Source organism: Cervus canadensis, chromosome 11 (genome assembly GCF_019320065.1).
Source record: "Cervus canadensis isolate Bull #8, Minnesota chromosome 11, ASM1932006v1, whole genome shotgun sequence".
Lineage (NCBI taxonomy): Eukaryota > Metazoa > Chordata > Mammalia > Artiodactyla > Cervidae > Cervus > Cervus canadensis.
Window position 1 is genome coordinate 77,160,619 of NC_057396.1, and position 18,527 is coordinate 77,179,145.

The following is an 18,527-nucleotide window of genomic DNA, read 5'->3' on the forward strand; positions in this document are numbered from 1 at the left end:
ACGGCATGGCTCATAGTTTCATTGACTTAGACAAGGCTGTGGTCCATGTGATCAGATTGGTTAGTTTTCTGTGATTGTGGTTTTCATTCTGTCTGCCCTCTGATGGAGAAGGATAAGAGGCTTATGGAAGCTTTCTGATGGGACAGACTGGGGGGAAACTGGGTCTTGTTCTGATGGGCGGGGCCTTGCTCAGTAAATCTTTAATCCAATTTTCTGTTGATGGGTGGGGCTGTTTCCCTCCCTGTTATTTACCTGGGGTCAAACTATGGTGGAGGTAATGAGGATAATGAGGACCTCCTTCAAAAGGTCCCATGCACAGGCTGCTGCACTCAGTGCTCCTGACCCAGCAGCAGGCCACCGCCGACCCACGCCTCCACCGGAGACTCCTGGACACTCACGGGCATGTCTAGGTCAGCCTCTTGTGGGGTCACTGCTCCTTTCTCCTGGGTCCTGGTGCACAAGGTTCTGTCTGTGCTGGACTGGATGAAGCACAAGCTGGAATCAAGATTGCTGGGAGAAATATCAATAACCTCAGATATGCAGATGACGCCACCCATATGGCAGAAAGTGAAAATGAAAGTGAAAGAGGAGAGTGAAAAAGTTGTCTTAAAGCTCAACATTCAGAAAACTAAGATCATGGCATGCAGTTCCATCACTTCATGGCAAATAGATGGGGAGACAGTGGAAACAGTGGCTGACTTTATTTTTCTGGGCTCCAAAATCACTGCATGGTGATTGCAGCCATGAAATTAAAAGACGCTTACTCCTTGCAAGAAAAGGTATGACCAACCTAGACAGCATATTAAAAAGCAGAGACATTACTTTGCCAACAAGGTCCATCTAGTCAAGGCTATGGTTTTTCCAGTGGTCATGTATGGATGTGAGAGTTGGACTGTGAAGAAAGCTGAGTGCCGAAGAATTGATGCTTTTGAACTGTGGTGTTGGAGAAGACTCTCGAGAGTCCCTTGGACTGCAAGGAGATCCAACCAGTCCATCCTAAAGGAGATCAGTCCTGGGTGTTCATTGGAAGGACTGATGCTGAAGCTGAAACTCCAATACTCCGGCCACCTCATGCGAAGAGTTGACTCATTGTAAAAGACCCTGATGCTGGGAGGGACTGGGGGCAGGAGAAGGGGACGACAGAGGATGAGATGGCTGGACGCCGGTTCGACCCCTGGTCTGGGAGACCCCATGTGCCGCGGGGCAGCTGACCCGTGCGCCAGGACTCCTGAGCCCGCGCTCTCGAGCCGGGACTGCAGCTGCTGAGCCCCTGCGTCTAGAGCTGGTGCTCCACAGCCAGAGACGCCACCGCCGTGCGAATCCTGAACACCACACGGAGACCCAGAGCAGCCAGAAATATGAGTAAATATAAAAAGAGAGAACGCGTGTCTTTCCCCTGCTTTCTTTGCCAGTTGCAGAGCCGTGATCAGGTTTTCTTTTCCTTTTTTTGAAAGAAGTGGCTTATTCACTGGAGGAAGGGGCTGCTGGAAGCTGCATTGTGAATTGACTTTCCATTGCATCTCAGGGGCTAAGACCCTCCTGTGTGGCATCTTATGAGGTTTCTGTTTGTTGACTGTGGCCGTGTTGGCGTGCCCCTCGCTGTGGAGGGCAGGCAGGTGGACGTGGAGGCTTCAAGGTCTCTTCGATGCAAGCCACCCCCGCAGGGGCCGGGGGGCTGGGGGGCCGGGGCAGCTGGTGCCTGTGCAGATGGAGCGGAGGCTGAACTTAACACGCGGGCGGCAGAGCCCATGCGGGAATAAGGCATGGCTCCAAGTACTTGCTTTCTTTGTGTTCATCTGGCTACACCGGGTCTTAGCCGCAGCGTGTGGGAGCTTCTTCAGCTGTGTCATGGAGACGCTTGGTGTCAGCCCGTGGGCTCTAGTTCCCCGACCAGGGATTGAACCCAGGCCCCCCGCGCTGGGAGCAGGGAGTCCTGACCGCTGGACCTCCAGGGAGGCTCTGGGACTTTCCCCTGCACATCTGGCAGTCAGGAGCCAGAGAGGAGCGGGTCCGGCCGTCCGGGGCGGGCAGCTGGTGAGAGGCGTTTCCTGGAACACGGGTCCAGGGGCACTCTGCGGCTCCCGGCCGGGACAGTCATCGCCTCAGCTCTCGCTTCCCCTCCCCTCCCTTCCCCTCCCCTCCGTTTCCTTCTCTTCCCCTCACTCTTCACTGTTTCTCACCCTCTAGGTTTGTTCTCTCCCTTTCACTTTTCCTCTTTCCTTTCTCCCTGCCTCTCCTCCTCACCCATGTTGTTCCTACTTCCAGAGCAGCTGAGGACCTGCCTGGTGTCCTGACCCTTCCCTCTGATGCTGCCTTGCTTTTCCTGGCTCTTCTTGACTCGGCCGGGACCCTCCATCCGAGGTGGGCAGTGTCTTCTTCCCAGGGAGCAGTGAAGACGCAGCCTCGCAGACGGCTGTTGGCACGCCTTTCTCTGACAGTGGGCGGGGTGCTCTCTGGGGTCGGTGGGCCTCAGAAGGCTTGCCCGGCATCACCGTCTCCTTCCACGAGCCCCGACGCTGGGCGGGGAGCCTTGTTTGCGGCCAGGTTCTCTCTCCTGACGCCAAGGCTGTGGTCTCTCTACTTACAGATCGAGGAGACGCGAGTCAATATTGACAAGATCTCCGAGCACGTGGAGGAAGCGAAGAGGCTCTACAGTGTCATCCTCTCTGCGCCCATCCCCGAGCCAAGTGAGTGAAGTGAGTGCGGCGCGGGCTCACCCGCCGCCGCGCCGCCGGCCTTGGGCTGGGCCTCGGTGTCCCTCTGTGAGCAGAGGGGAGGGTGCGTGCCGCGTCACCGCCCACCCTCCTCCACGCTGTCCTGCTCACACTGCCCCGCTACTGTCACCTTTAAAAAAAAAAGTTTGTTTTTTTTTTAACATCTATTTATTTATTAGGCTGCGCCAGCTCTTGGTTGCAGCACGTGGGATCTTTGCTGTTTCTGCAGCATGCAGACTCTTAAGTTGGGGCCTGGAGGATCTGGTTCCCTGACCAGGGGTCGAACCCGGGCCCCCTGCATTGGGAACGTGGAACTTTAGCCACTGGATCCCCAGGGACGCTCCCATCACCTCTGCTTCCCACGGCCCCACTTGGCGGGGCCTTCTGCTCCTTCCCGAGTCCCTCTCGTGACTGGCGGGGACTCACTGCTGCTGGCATACCGCGTCCCTGCCCCCGGCACCTCTGCTGTTTCCTCTGCCTGAAACGCTTCCCCAGTCCCTCCTTTTTTTCCACGACGTGTTTTTATTCTGTAGGTCGAGGCCAGGGTGCCTGGGAAAATGCCTTTAAACAATAAGCTTCCTGCGTTCTAATGACCGCTGTCTGGGGAGCCCCGGGATATGTACTGCCCTGGGCGCCTGAGAAAGCGCCGCACCTCCTCCAGCGATTGTTGTCGCTGATGAAGCCTTCAGTCTCTTCTGACTGATTCTGCTGGCCTTTGTTTACCCAGAAACCAAGGACGACCTGGAGCAGCTCACTGCCGAGATCAAGAAGAGGGCGAACAATGTCCGGAACAAGCTGAAGAGTAAGCGGGCTAAGCGCGAGGCAGCCCCCCAGCATCTCACGCCTGGGGTCCGGCCCTCCTGGAGCAGAACTTCCTCAGGGGTGACATAGTGCATGGCATGTCTGCTTGTGACCTGGGCTCTGTCTCTGGAATGACGGATGACAGCCCCAGAACTTTGTCTGTGGCTGGGGGAGGCGAGGACTGAAGCTTGGGGACGGGAATGGAAGTGTGCTTTCAGCTGGCGAATGTCTGGTGGCTCGGGTCCCTTAACGCGGTCCCTCGCCTTTTCCTGCTCCCGTTTCCTCTCCCAGCACCTGCGTGCGTGGGAACAGGTGTTAGTGATATGAAGGCTGCAGGCATCTCCCGGGGACCAGGTGCACCTCCCGTCACGCCACCCCCACCCCCGAGTTAGGCCAGGGTCCCGCGAGGCCGCTGTCATAGATTCAGTCCGTCTGCGAGCTCGGAAACTTCCTTAGGCCTGTGGCTGTTGTCTGCGTTTCGCCCCACTCACTGTCTGGTGATGCGTGCGTGCTGCTGGTCCGGGCGGGAAAGCGGCGTTGCCGAGCCTGAGGTGTCACTTCTTCGCCCGCGTGGGTCCGTCCTGCCTGTCTTCCTGGCGGTGGGCGGAGGTTTGCGGCGGCCGCTTCCGGGCGCGCCGGCTGCGCGCTCGCGTTTGATGTCACCTTGGCGTTGCGAGGGGGCCCTGCTGCGCTCCCAGTTCACAGCCCGGAGAGCGGGAACTCTGGGGGCACGCGGCCTTTCCGGGGGACACGGACGCGGCAGGGCGGGGATTTGAGCCGGGTCTCTCGGGGACGGGGAGACTCGTGCTGGTAACTGCTGCGCTGGGACGTGGCCGAGGGGGACCTTGGGCTGAAGGTCGTGGAGCGCGTGTCCTGGGGCCCAGACGTGAGCCGGCTTTTGAGACAGGACCTGCCTGCTGCTGGTGTCCCGGGCCGGCGTGTGTGTGAGAGAGGGGCTGCATCGCACGGTGTTTCTTGGCGGAGAGCAGGGGCCGCGTTGCTGGAGCAACCTTCTCTCCCACCCAGGCATGGAGCAGCATATTGAGGGGGACGAGGTGCGGTCTTCGGCAGACCTTCGGATCCGCAAATCCCAGGTGAGATTCTCCTTGGCCTAACAACCGTCTATTCCACTCTTTTAATTTTTCTTTCCTTAGCTGTGGAGCCTTTTTTATTTTTATTTTTTAATATTTATTGAAGTAGAATTGATTTACAATATGGTGTTAGGTTCAGATATACAGCAAAGTGATTCAGTTATGACACATACACGCATATGTGTATTTCTTTTTCAGATCCTTTTCCATGGTAAGTTATCTCAAGATACTGAATATAGTTCCTTGTGCTATACAGTAAACCCTGTTTTATGTATAGTAGTGTGTGTCTGTTAACCCTCTACTCCTAATTTATCCCCCCACCTCCCCTCTGGTAACTGTAAGTTTGTTGTCTGTTTTGTAAATAAATTCATTTGTATTAGTTTTTAGATTCCACATACTTAATACCAGTGATGTTATGACATTTGTCTTTGACTTACCGCATTTAAGTGAGATACTCTTTAGGTACATACACCTTGCTGTGAATGGCAGTATTTCATTCTTATTCATGGCAGAGTATTATTCCATTGCATATACATGTCACATCTTCTTTATCCAGTCATCTGTTGATGGACACAGATTGCTTCCATCTCTTGGCTATTGTGAATAGTGCTGCGGTGAACACTGGGGTCTTGTATCTTTTCTAATTAGAGTTTTCATCTTTTCTGGATCTGTGCCCAGGAGGGGGATTGCCGGATCATATAATAGGCTCTATTTTTAGTTTTTTAACGAACCTCCATCCTCTTCTCCATAGTGACACCAATTTACATTCCCACCAACAGTGTAGGAGAGTTAGTTCCCTTTTCTGGCTGTGGATCTTTAAAAACAACCAACCAACCAAACCTTATTTGGAACTCAGTGTGAAGAACTGGTAGAGGGGAGCTGCCCAGGTCGAAGTGGGGGACAGAGCTGAGACCACACGTCCTCTCAGGAGGCGCCCGAGGTTCCCAGAGCACGGGTGAGGGTGTAGTGGGCCTCCTTGGTTTACAGGAGAGGAAACCGAAGTCGTCTTTCTGCAGACTGTTGGTCGTCAGTTGTCCAGCTTGGAGTCAGTCTGTTTGGTGGTCATCAAAGATATGATCCTTCTCCCTGAAGAACGGGCATGATGTTCCAGTGTCACAAGGCAGCCATGACATAGGACCCGCAGGAGAGAGGGTAGGAAGACGGGATCAGTCCTTGTGCGCCCAGCACCGGAAGCGCCTGGAAAGACTGAGGTGCCCAGAGGAGGCTGGGCCTTGGATGGGCAGGATGCCGACATGGGCAGGCTCAGGGAGAGGTTATTCTTGGGGGCACGGGGGCAGGAGTGGTGTGTGTAGTCGGGTGGGTAGGGGCAGACGTGAAGAGAACAGTCTGTCTAGAGACAAGAGTTTGCACAGGATAGGGGGTGTTCAGTTTTCGGTGGAGGACCCAGTGCCATATTCCAGGGGCCTTTGACTGTGGTCTCGGGAGTTTGGATCTGATCAACTAGCTGGTATGCATTTACTTTGGGTTGCAGTCTGTTAGGATAACCTGGTAGCCATTTGAAAACTGGATCAGCCTGGGGAAGAGACGAGGGGCGGGTGGGTCTCTCATTGGGTTTTTGTAATGATTTTGGCCTGAATTTGCCTGGTGATGGTGGGTTTAAACAAGTGTAGATATTGGTGATTTGGCAAAGGAAAAACGTTTGTTGGGGCTTGATGCTGAGAAGTGGGCAAGGAATAAAAGTGATGATTTGCGTTTAGGCACCAGGGCTGTTGATGGAGAGTCAGAAGCATTGAGTCAGAAGCAAGAAAATTTGAAGCAGGACACGCTGGGCGATCAGTTTGAGTAAGAACGCAAAGGTCTTTGGATGTGGAGGGGAGTCGGGCAGGGCCTCTGGGATTCCCAGAGTATCTCCGTTGGCCTCAGCTACTCTGTGAATTCAGCAAGACGGGTTAACAGATACTGAAAACATGCTTTGAAAAGGTGAGCTGGCATTCCCAGTGGTGTGAAGTCAGGAAGCAAAAAAAACTGAGTCTTGTACCTGGTCTTTGGTTTTTTCTTTTGTTTTTCTTTTTGATTTCTTTTACAGTTTTGAAAGGTTCCTTTCCAGTTACAGTTATTACACCATCTTGGCTGTATCCCCCTGTTGGAAAATGCATGCTTGAGCCTATCTGACACCAGGACTGTGTGCCTCCCTCTCCCCCACCCGTCTGTCCCCTCTGCACCTTCCCACTGGTCACCGCAGTCTCTTCCCTGTATCTGTGAGTCTGCCTCCTTTCTGTTAGATTCATAGTTTGTTGTAGTTTTTAGATTCCGCATGTAAGGTGGAAGATGTTATACAGTATTTATCTTTCTCTGACTTATTTCACTTGGCATAATACCCTCTAGATCAATCTAGGTTGTCACAAATGGCAAGATTTCCATTTTTAATTGCTGGGTAGTATTCACTGTCCATGTATGTATAGGTGTGTGTCACATCTTCTTTATCGAGTCCTTTGTTGGTTGATACTTGGGGGGATTACACCTCCTGGCAGTTGTAAATAATTTAGCTCTTGTGATCACTGGGGTGCGTGTATCATTTTGAATTAGTTTATATAGATATAGATGTATACACCCAGAAGTGGAATTGTTGGGTGAAATGGCAGCTCTGCTTTTAGGTTTTTTGAGAAACCTCCATACCGTTTCCCAGCGCTGCACCAGTCTGCCGTCCCACCAAGAGCTGCCCTTGGCCGTGCAGTCCCAGCTCTGGAGCTGCCGTGGGCGAGGCTGGGGCCGGGGCTCTGAGCCTGCGCCCCCTTTGCCTCCTGGGGGCTCATGGCCTTGACCTTGTCCCCGCAGCACTCTGTCCTGTCCCGGAAGTTTGTGGAGGTGATGACCAAGTACAACGAGGCCCAGGTGGACTTCCGTGAGCGCAGCAAAGGGCGGATCCAGCGGCAGCTCGAGATCAGTGCGTGTTTGAAGCGTGTTCTGCGCCCCTCTCCTGACCTGTCAGGCGCTGGTCTGTCCGGTCGTCAGGCCCAGGGAGACGGGGCCTCCGGGTGGTTTCTGCCTTCCCTTTTGCGCCCCAGCCGAGGACGGGGCTCATGGCACTGCTGCTGCCCGGATGTCGTATCTTAGGCTGAAAGCGGGTGGCTCAGTGGTACCAGGTCCAAGTCGTTGGTTGCCATGGGAACCAGCATTTCCACATCCATGGAGGGAAGTACCTGCTACACAGCCCTGCTGCCTGGGGCTCATGGCATCTTTGCTGCTTGCTTGACGCAGAGAACGGTGCCAGTTGCCCCATTTGTGTAAAGGAGTTAATACAACCTCACTCTTTAGGAATAAGTAACTTTAGGAATCGGTAGGAATCAGGGCCCTGCGGGGTGGACCATGCTCTGAGCGCAGGAACTGAATGAACAGGCTGCAGGCAGGGAAGGCAGGCCGGCCGGGCCTGGGACAGGGCGCGCTTGGGCGGAGCAGGGTGGGGATGAGCCGGTGGGAGGGAGGGCTCACCCAGCACCGGCTCCTTGTCCTGTGGGCCCCGTGGCGGAGTGAAGGGGCCCGGAGACGTTCCGGGCTGTGAGGAATATAATCAGACACGGACTTCAGGAGGGTAACTGCTGATAAGGTCGAGGCTGGATTGGGGTAGGGGGGACATCAAGAAAGGCGAGCAGGCTTGTAAAGGCCACAGTCTTTAGAGTGAAACTTACTGCGCTTCCCCTGGGATTTCCAGGTGGCTCAGTGGTAAAGACTCGTCTGCCAATGCAGGAAACACAGGAGGTGTGGGTTCGATCCTTGGGTTGGGGAGATCCACTGGAGGAGGAACTGGAAACCCACTCCAATGTTCTCGTCTGGAAAGTCCCATGGACAGAAGCCTGGCGGGCTACAGTCCTCGGGGTTGCAAAGTCGGACGCGACTGAGCGCCTGACTACGGCCGTTTTCAGGGAATTTTTGAAATGATGAGCTTTGATCTTCTATCTGAGGCTCTCCTTCTTTTGTTATAAAGCTGGCAAAAAGACCACCGACGAGGAGCTGGAGGAGATGCTGGAAAGTGGGAACCCTGCCATCTTCACCTCGGGGGTGAGTGATGGTGTGGGGTTGGGGGGTGGGAGCCCTGCAAGGGTGCCTGGGGGGCTGTGGCAGGCCTGGGGGCCGATGGTCCATCTCTCTGTGGCCCGCCGTAGATCATCGACTCTCAGATTTCCAAGCAAGCCCTCAGCGAGATTGAGGGCCGGCACAAGGACATCGTGAGGCTGGAGAGCAGCATCAAGGAGCTCCACGACATGTTCATGGACATCGCCATGCTGGTGGAGAACCAGGTGAGGCCGTGGGTACCGCGGGGGCAGGGCGGGGACGTGGCCTGAGGCTTCCTGAGGAGGGCAGGGCGGAGGGGGTTGGCTCCAAGAAAGCCAGGGTGTTGAGTGTGGAGGGAGCAGCATTGGGAATTGCCATAGTGGAGTCCCAGAATCCCAGTATCCCGGTGCAGGAGGGCACCTGGGATGCTGGGGCTAGGAGAGCTGTAGCCTCGTTACCCCGGCCTGGAAGTCACGTCTAATTAATGTGAGGTTTGATGTGTTCTGTAACGTACCTGTTCGCTCCGGCCTTGAGATCATCATCATCATTATTTTTTATTAGCACACGGGTTCTTAATGGTGATGCCTTAAAACAGTCTCCTGATAGGAGCTATCAGCGTTTCACTGGTGAGACTGCAAACATGGGGTCTTTCCCCCAGATTATGGTGAAAAGTTAGGTGTAATGGAGATTTTTATGTTTTTCCATTTTTGCTTTTTCTTCTAAATGAGTTTTTCCAAAAAGGTTGACTGTTGGGACGGTTTTTTTTTTGCTGAGGAACAACAAAAGCAATGAAGGGACAGCAAAAGTAACATTAGTGGGAAAACTGGAGTCCGTCATGGTGCTTAGCTTGACACCTGCTTTGTTCCGGGCCAGCTTGCCCAGGGACGGACGGCTCTGTTCCCTGCCTGTGGCGTCACCGTCACATATCACATGGCTCCTGCTTCTTAGGATGCGGTTAAATTCAGTGACATGTCACAGTTGGGGGCCACTCTCACCATGAGCTCCCCATGGCTCCGCCACCTGGAAAGGATCCGAACCTGCTTCCTGTGGAGCAGGAATCCTAATGGAGCCCGAGCGCTGCCTGGCTGGTTTTGACACCAGTTTCCTGCTCTGGGCTGGGGTACCTCTGCTCCATCCCCTTCCACCCTTGGAGACCATTCCTCCTGTCCCTCCATCTGCACTCTTGTCTTTTTTCCCCACACTGCCTTGCCGAGGAACTGGTTTGAGAGTCAAGTGATGGTAAGTGCCGTTCTCTCTGCCAGAAAGCCAGGGGTTGCATGGAATGAAGGTCTAGGTGGGTGGAAGGAATTCCCATCTTAAGATGCACAGAAGTCAATTGGAAAGACTGAACTTCCGGTCAGGAAGTAACAGCTGGGGAAAGGTCGGGAATCTTACCAAGAGACCATGACCTCTTAACCAGATAACTCAGGTAAAACCAATGTCTTGTTACTTACAGGGCCTGGGGATACCTTAGAGAAAGCATCTGTCCCCACCTCAGCTGTTAGTAAACACCTGTCGTGCGCCGGGTACTTTCTGTAGTAGCCGGCACTCGGCTCAGACTGAACGAACTTGGTTCAGATCTGAGTGACCAGGAAGAGGCCAGCCTCCTGGCAACATGAGATGTATTCTGGCTTCTCTTCTCACACGTTTCATTTTTTAAAAAAAGGGGAGGGGGGACCCTTCAGGATACTCCAGGCGTCTAGATCATGTGCTCCTGGCGTGCAGGGCGTGGTCTCTCACGAAGTAAGTGAGTGAGTGGATATCTCGGGGCCGGGTGACTGCCGCCTTGGCCTGGGGAAGCACAGGCAGTCACAGGGAGGTGTGCGGGGTTGCCCCGTGGAAGGCCGCACGGGCAGGGTTCTGGGCGCTCCCCGTGGCGCTGGGACCGTCCCGGGGTGCATGTCCAGGGCGTGACCGGAGCCTGTCCTCTGCAGGGGGAGATGTTAGATAACATAGAGCTGAATGTCATGCACACGGTGGACCATGTGGAGAAAGCTCGGGAGGAGACCAAAAGAGCCGTGAAGTACCAGGGTCAGGCCCGGAAGGTGAGCCCCCTCGCTGCCCCCGGAGGACAGGGTCCATCGTGTGAGCTCTCTCGCTGTCTCCTCCCTCTCCCCGTCTCTGTCTCTGCCGCCGCCACCTCTGGCATCCCGGGAAAGGGCGCCATGATTGACCGTATTGAGAACAACATGGACCAGTCCGTGGGCTTCGTGGAGCGGGCCGTGGCAGACACCAAAAAGGCGGTCAAGTATCAGAGTGAAGCTCGCAGGGTGAGCCCTGCGTCTCGGCGGGACCGGCCGGCTTCTCCTCTCCCTGGTCGCCCCCATCCATGTCCCTGAGATTCCCCCCCACCTTCCCTTTGTCCGGCCTCCTCCAAAAGCCTTCCTCAGCTCTCCCTAGGGAGTAGCTCCCCCCCCTCCCCAGCATGTCCTGCATGGATCTGGCTCCCACTGTCTCCACTCAGGAGCCCACACGGGCAGGCAGCTCTGCGGGGTGGACCTGTCGCTGCCCAGCGTGGCTGCTGGTCGGCGGACGGAGCTCATGCTCCTCACGGCCTTCCACTCTGATAGCCCACACCTGTCCTCGTTCGTCTCTTTTTCCCTGCTGTGAACCCAGGTGTGTGCTCATGGCTATGAATGCCGTCTCTCAGGGCACGCCTGTGTTTTCTACTTGATAGATCAAACAGTTAAGAATCACTGAAGTCCCTGGCCACCTAGAAAGTGTAGGAACCTGGGATTCAAATTCAGGGTCCAGCTCAGCTCTTTCCATCACATCATCCTGCCCCACCGCCCGCTCCCGCCTCTAGTTCTGGTGCCCCTGTTGCTTGGAGCATCTCTGCCCAGTCACTGCGGTTGCCAGCTCTGCTGGGGTTTGCTTTTTAGCCTGCTCTTTTCTGACTTTGCGCTCTGATATTTTCATTCTTCAGTTCTTTTTCTTCTAACTTTACCTGTTGCTTGGGCAGGGGTCTAGGGAGCTGGGGAGTTATTTCACATGATGAGTCCTGTCCTGTTCACAACAGGACCTGCACTTTCAGACCCTCAGTCACTGTCCTGGGTTTGACAGGTGGGAGTGTTCTTTGGGGGAGAGATGGATGGGGGTTTGCATTTAGGAGGACTGTGTCAGAAACGTCTTCATACTCCCCCTTGAGGAGGAGGAACTCAGTCACGTTGTACCTTGGCGTGTTGCTGCTTAGAGGCCCGTGACAGTTGGGTTGCGTCGTCCACACGTGAGGGCTGCAGTGTGGGCCCGGAGCTGATGGGGGCTCCGCATTTCCATCTGCTGGCACTGCCAGTGCAGAGGCGACTCAGGAAACAAGATATTCCGGCGCGACGTCCTTATGTAGTGATGTCAGCTTTTCATTTCACTCTGTTTGGGTCGATAAGATGCTTCCGGTGCACAGGTGGGTTTTGGATGGCTGACTGGCTTTTTGGTGGTTTGTAATAATGATTTGTTTTTATTTCTCTTATCCCTCTCTCCAGAAATTGCTAATTTTCATTGTGGTAGTAGTTGTGTTGCTGGGCATTTTAGCATTGGTTATCGGACTTGCCGTTGGGCTGAAGTGAGGGCGGCCCGGAGGCGGCCGTGCTGACATGTAAGTAAAGGGAAGGCTCTCGGGGCTCTCCGGTTCTGCTTCTCCACCCCCGGCTGTCAGCCCCGTGCCTCCTCTGACCTCCGTCTCGTCCTGCTCTCGGGTCCTGGCTGCAGCGGGGCCTGGGTGCTCGTCGGTCTGTACCCCGAGGGGTCTGGCCCTGCTCCCGCTCCTGTGTCCATGTGTTCTTCATTCATTTCCTGAGCACCTCATCTTCACGTCCCATCCCAAGCAAGCCTGCTCCTCCGCTGGGCGCGGTCTCCAGCCGGGATCTGGGGCGTGTCCTCTGAGTTCTTGCTGTCTTTCAGGGCTGTTGGGCTTTGCCTTCCCTTTCCTTTCCTTGTAAATGAAGCTTTGAATCCGGATTCATGACTGTAGGGTTTTGTTAGTGGCTGACTGGCTGGATCTCGAATGATACGGTAGCTACGGTTTTTTGAGTGTGCAGTTGTGCCAACACCTAATACAGGCATCATTGACTCCTCACACCACCTTCAGGAGACAGGCCATGTTATCATCTCTGTTTTATAAATGAAGATGCTCAGGCTTAGAGAAGTAAAGTAACAGGGCCAAGTTTGAGCACACAGCTAATAGTGGACCTAGGGGAATTCTTTCTTTGTCTGAGCTACTCTTCGTAAAACAAGGTGGCCATTTATCATTGTCTGCAAAGTCTAGAGAGTCTTAGAGGATGGTGACTTTAAAATTTAGGATATGAATTTGTAAAAAATCTGGTAAAAACAATAGAGCTGACCACTGAATCAGGGTTTCATGTATGTAGCAGCAGCATGACAAGAGTGATCTGGTTATTGGGGCTGTGAAGACTTCTGTGACCTCTGAAGTATTTTTCTGAATAAAACAGCATTTATGTATGGTTAAAAAAAGACCGATAAACACTGAAAAGTTGAACAGAATTAACTTTCAGTATTACTGCTGATAACCTTGTGGCACATTCACACACTCGGATGTGGTTTTACAGCATTCAGACTATGTTATCAACAGGTTGGTACCCAGTTACAAGGTCACAAGCATCATTTCACAACACTCAAATCTCTTTGGGAATCTCATGTTCAACACAAGATTGTGACTATACTCTCAATTATTTAACATGTTCCCAATGTTGGAGGTTTGCTATTATTGTTTTGCTGTGACTAACAGTATGATTAACTTTTATAATGTTTTTCTCCTTTTTACAAATTCATAGAAGGTGGGTTACTGAGGTAATAGAGTGATACCAGAGCTGACCCTTCACTTTTTGCCTCAGTTTGCCTTTTCTTCCTTCCTCCTTCTCCCATGTGACTAGAGGGTCTCAAAGTCAGATTATTATTTTTACCCTAAATATTCAACTTCTTGAGACATACATCCATTAGGTGGCTGATCCCTCATAAGTAATTAATTGATTTGCTTTTTTTCCCTTCCTGGTACTTGGACTCTAGTCCTTGACATTTTTTTGGTTGTAGCTGGAAAGGATATTAAGAAAAGGTATAGTATCTCTCCATATCCATGGATGAAAGATGTCTTCCAAATTCACAGGGCCCCTCACCATTCCTAAGTCCAGGCATTCAGAATGTAAATCATTTTGTAAAATGAGGCAGCTGATCAATCCATTGTTTTTAGCTGACTTACCGACTTCTAAGATGCTAAGTTGCTGAGCCCTTGATGGGTCGCTTTCTTATTCCCTGACCACATCCGGACAGACTGGCAGGCAGGCCTGGACTTGTCTCCTGTGCGTGACCCGAGGGGGTCAGACCTCTGAACAGAAGACACCCTACGTTTGTGCCCCCAGTAGCGCTCTAGGATAACGGCATCACCCCCGTTTTCAGGGAAGCTCGGTGGAGCTCAGGGAAATTAGGAACTTGCCCAAAGCCTGCTCAGCTCGCAAGGTAGAGCGGCTGTGACAGGACTCCTGGACTTTCCCGTGTCCTGTTCACTGTGCCTTTCTGCTTCTGAGACAGGCTGGGCGGGTGCAGAGCAGGTGAGAAGTCTCCAGTACCAGTAAGCCTCTGAGCTTGCATTCGGAACTGATGGGGGCCCGGCACACAGCACGGCTGTCTTTCTCCAGCGAAGGTGCCTCTCTACCCCATGTCCATCCACGGAACTGACAGCCCCTGGGAAGGGTTGTAAGAGGCCCAGGGGTTTCCCTTTTTTCCCCCCTCTCTCTTGTAACAGGGCTTTTGGATCTTGCCAGGTGGCTCAGTGGTGAGGAATCCGCCTGCCAAGCAGGAGATGTGGGTTCAATCCCTGGGTCAGGAAGATCCCCTGGAGAAGGAAATGGCAGCTCACTCCAGTATTCTAACCTGGGAAACCCTATGGACAGAGGAGCCTGGCGGGCAGTAGTTCGCGGGGTCACAGAGTGGGACACAACTGAGCGGCTCTATAGAACAGGACGTTGGGTCCCTTGCATGGGGGTGTTTACTTCAGGCCCCGTCGAGGGACGCCTGTCGGATGTGGTGGGTGCGCGTTGACTTCTCCACGAATCTGTGTGCAGCTCCTCTCTCCTCTCCGCCTTCCAGGTGTGGCCGAGTCTTACTGTCGCTCTTCACCGTCACCCTGGGTGCTGACCGACCAGCATCTCCCCCCTGCCTGTCGTAGAGCCCGGTTTCACCCCAGCCTGGTGTGGCCGCCACCCCTGTCTTCAGATGGGAGCGGAGTGTGAATGGCCTTCCTGAGAGAGTGAGCCCCATTCCTTTGTTTCCCTGTAACCACCCCTGGACCCGACCTGGCAAACGGTCCCGCCCGGAGGAGCCTCAGCTCCCGATGCAGCCCGCGCCACCCTTCCTGCCCCCCAGCTCTGAAGCGCCTTCTCCTGGACTGCAGGAACCAAGCTAGCTTCTCCGTCTCCCCTCGATGTGTCAAACTGCGTCCTGTGCCTCGGAGAGCCTCGCCGAGCCCTCCCCAAGGCACTGTGCTGTCTACCTCACGAGTTCTCCCCAGCATTGTGATGGTTGGGTGTTTTCAAAAGTGGGCTATCTTTAACAAAATAAGGGGATTCTTCCAAGTTTGGCAACAGTAAGACTTGGGCCTGAGTCTCCAGCCTGGCAGGATCCCAGTCATCCCAGCTTATTGTCCCTTGCCTGAGGGCAGGAGGCGCTGGCAGAGGTTGCCGTGGTCTCGGAAGCTGACTTCTCTGAAATGCAGCCTTGAAATGAAGCTCTCAGTGTGCTGAGCTCCGTGGCCGACTTCCACCTCTGTCTCTGTTGTACGTCCTCACGTGGACTCAGGGAGGCACCACCTGAGACTGTCATCTGAGGTTGCTGTCTGTCCAGGCTGGGCTGTGGGGTCACCGTTCCCATGTCTGGGCCTGGGGAGCTGGCTGTTTATTGCTAGAGCGATGGCAGAGAAGCCGCTGCGGGGAGGCCCAGAATAACCAGTCCTGTAAAATCAGCCAGGGCTGAGGTGCTTGATTGAGTCTCAGGCTCTGGGGAGCTTTCAGACAGGGGCAGCTGTGAGTATTCAGGCATTTCATGTGTTCCAGATGTATTTTTATAATCGTTATGTGTGACACGTATGTACATACATGCATGGGTCTCTCAGGAAGTAGGGAACTGGAAATGAGGATATTCGAACCTCAAAAGAGTAACTTGAGCTAGGCCAAAAATCAGGTAAGAGACTTTCGCTTACCTGCAGCTGCATCATAATAGAAAGGTGATCTTCTCATGTCATAGGGAAACTTGCTGTTTTCTGCACAAGCGCTCAGAGAACCCAGATGGCTGGGGTGGGCACCAGGCCGGTCCCCGTTAGCAGACAGAAGGCGGGACGAGCTCGACACCCCTCCCTGCTTGCTGCCTGGGCTGGGCTTGTCCTGAGAACACCCCATCGCAGTCTGGTATCGTTCGCGTGACCGCGGGGGTGTTAAGCCAGCTCGGGAAGCCAAGGTCCACTCAGCAGTCTTCCTGCTCCCAGGTTAGATGCCTTGTGGCCCCACTTGTCATGGAGGAAGCAACAGCCAGGAAATTTTTAAGTGTAGTTTCTGTGCTGAGCCAGTGTGAGCCCCCGAGACTCCCGGCTGGTCCCAGCCAGCCTCCCGATTCATACCTCAGCTTTGACTTTAGTGCTTTCTAGGAGAGGGGAGCAGCCTGACACAGGCACCCCGCCTTCCTGTGCCAAGGCTACCCACTCAGCCAGCGCCCAGCACTCGGACGGAGCCGAGGGGCCCCCATCGCCTGTGGCTGTGATGTCTGACTCTGGCCGGGCTTCAGCAATGCAGGCAGCCAAGCGCCAATCACAGACCTGTGCTCTCCTGAGACTGAGGCCGGAGGCTTATCATTTGGATACAAGTGAAGGGTTTTTTTGTTCTTTTTTTAAAATGTAAACTGGATGATTTTAATTGCTAATTTAAAAATAAATGACTCTATATACCGATTGTGAAGTGGTTCTGGCTCCAGGTCCCTGTGAAACACTTAGTGATGGGCTGCCCCAGGTGGTGACTTTTGTTTAGGTTTTGGAAAGGGGTGAAAAAATTTTTTAACCGTGTGCTAGAGCAGGTGGATTGAAAGTTCTAATTTTTGACAATGGTTTAACTCCCAAAGAATGCACTGTAAAGATCCATGTATTTGGATCTTAGATTTCAAGGGACTCCCCCCAGAAGGCTTTGGTTTACTCACTGAGAATATCTGTGGCTCTGGGGGAAAGTGGGGTGAACCTGATTTGATGGTAGCTGCAAGGCAGAACAGAATATGAAAATAGGAGCTTGCTGTTGATCAGATCTGTGAATCACTCACTGAGAGGTGATGTGTCTCTTAGCATCCTGGGTTCTAGAAGCCAGATCCATCTTGCTTTCCCTTCACGTCCGCTTCCGTGCCCAGACCCATCCCTGTCTGCCTTCCTCTGAAACCCTCTCTGCAGTGGCGTCATTTCTCACCTGCTTTTTCTTTCCTCACCTGGATGAACAGAAGAAGATCATGATCATGATCTGCTGTGTTATCCTTGCGATCATCTTAGCTTCTACTATTGGGGGCATATTTGCCTGAAAAAAAAAATACAGGTGAGCCATCTCTGGGGGCCGGGGGTGGGGTGGGGGTCAGACCTGTTTTCACTTGAGATGCTCGTGTCCTGAAGGCTGTTTGTCACCCGTTTGTCATGCCTTAATCTGCATGGGATTGGGTGCTGGAGTTACGGTTGGAGAAAACCGAGAAACAGGGAAATGAGTGAAGAGGGAGCTGGTAGAACACAGGTGGATGAGGAGACAGAAAGTGGCCATCTGTCTTGTAAGCAGGTCTGCCAGCATGGGGTTTTGTTGGGAATCCTTTGCCTAAGAGTGTTGGCTTCCTGTAGTGAAGGCTCTCCCTCAGTGAAGGCTCTCCTGTAGTGAAGGCTTTGGCACGTGGGAATGGTGGAGAACAAATTCGTTCTTGACTGGAAGCACCCTGAAACTCTGGAAGAGGGCCACAGGGTGAACCCCAAATAAGTAACGTTCTTCCCTTCCTAGGTTAGGCAGGTTTTTGCAGGCCTGTGAGTTGTTCTTCATGCCTGTAGACAGGAGTGGTGACCCTGGCTGCAGCCACCCCGGTGTATGATCTATGACCTCCCCATTTCTGTCGTCCCTTCAGCCCTCACAGATGGACCCTCACCTGCTTTCTCATCCTTCTTCCACCTCTTGGGGCCGCCACTTCGCTGCCGCAGACTCCTCCCAAGTTCTTCTTTCCATTGTGAAACCTCGTATGACACAGGACCTCAACCATCTCCCCATTCAAAGTGACGCAGAGGGAGACTTAGGAGAATACGGACTTGGGCGGCAGGCAGGGCTGACGGGGCGGGGAGTATGGCACTTTGTGGCGGGTTAGGAAGGCAGTTCGCGGAGAACACATAGGAGACTGTTCAGGAAATGGACTTGGAGCTGGAGCCCTCTGACGTCAGCTGCTGGGGGCGGGACTTCACCGTGGGCAGGCCAGTGGCGGGGGGTGGGGTGGCCATCTGACCCGGGTGCTGCTGCTTCTGCACTTCCAGCTCCAGGTCTCACCTTTGACCCACCCTCCGTCCCCTTCCTTCTTCAGAGCCTCAGTCTCTGAGGCGATTGTCCAGTGATAGACCCCGAGCATGGGGCCTCACTGCTGTGTCCACAGTGCTTAGCACAGGGCCTGCCACTTACAGCTGCTCACTCTGTCCACTTCACTATGCTGATTTCTGCTATGGACAAATCCTTGGATTTGATTCTTCAACATTTTAAGGCATCAATGGGAAATGATCTATATCAGTCTGTATAAAAATGTCTTGGAGTGGGTTGACCCACTTATGCAGCCTACCCCCATTTCCACAACATACACTTTAAAAGTCCTTTATTTATGGGAGGTGGTGATAGAGTTGTCAACAGCCTGTTACTTTGCAGAG

At 53.5% G+C, this 18,527-nt stretch overlaps 1 protein-coding gene across 4 annotated transcripts in view; it reads left to right on the plus strand.

The window, feature by feature from the left end:
• Positions 1-16,549, plus strand: part of STX3 (syntaxin 3) — a 42,079-nt gene extending 25,530 nt beyond the window's left edge. Inside the window, exons 3-11 of one of the 4 annotated variants that reach the window (XM_043481389.1) lie at positions 2,588-2,687; positions 3,442-3,516; positions 4,542-4,609; positions 7,403-7,511; positions 8,550-8,623; positions 8,728-8,862; positions 10,552-10,662; positions 12,097-12,209; positions 14,714-16,549. In XM_043481389.1, coding sequence (XP_043337324.1) covers positions 2,588-2,687; positions 3,442-3,516; positions 4,542-4,609; positions 7,403-7,511; positions 8,550-8,623; positions 8,728-8,862; positions 10,552-10,662; positions 12,097-12,180 — 756 coding nt within the window. In that variant the 3' untranslated portion in view covers positions 12,181-12,209; positions 14,714-16,549. Of the gene's footprint in view, positions 1-2,587; positions 2,688-3,441; positions 3,517-4,541; positions 4,610-6,348; positions 6,410-7,402; positions 7,512-8,549; positions 8,624-8,727; positions 8,863-10,551; positions 10,663-10,776; positions 10,888-12,096; positions 12,210-14,713 lie in introns of those variants that run through there. The other 3 variants (XM_043481391.1, XM_043481390.1, XM_043481392.1) reach the window with 3 other exon arrangements.
• Positions 16,550-18,527: the final 1,978 nt, after the last annotated feature.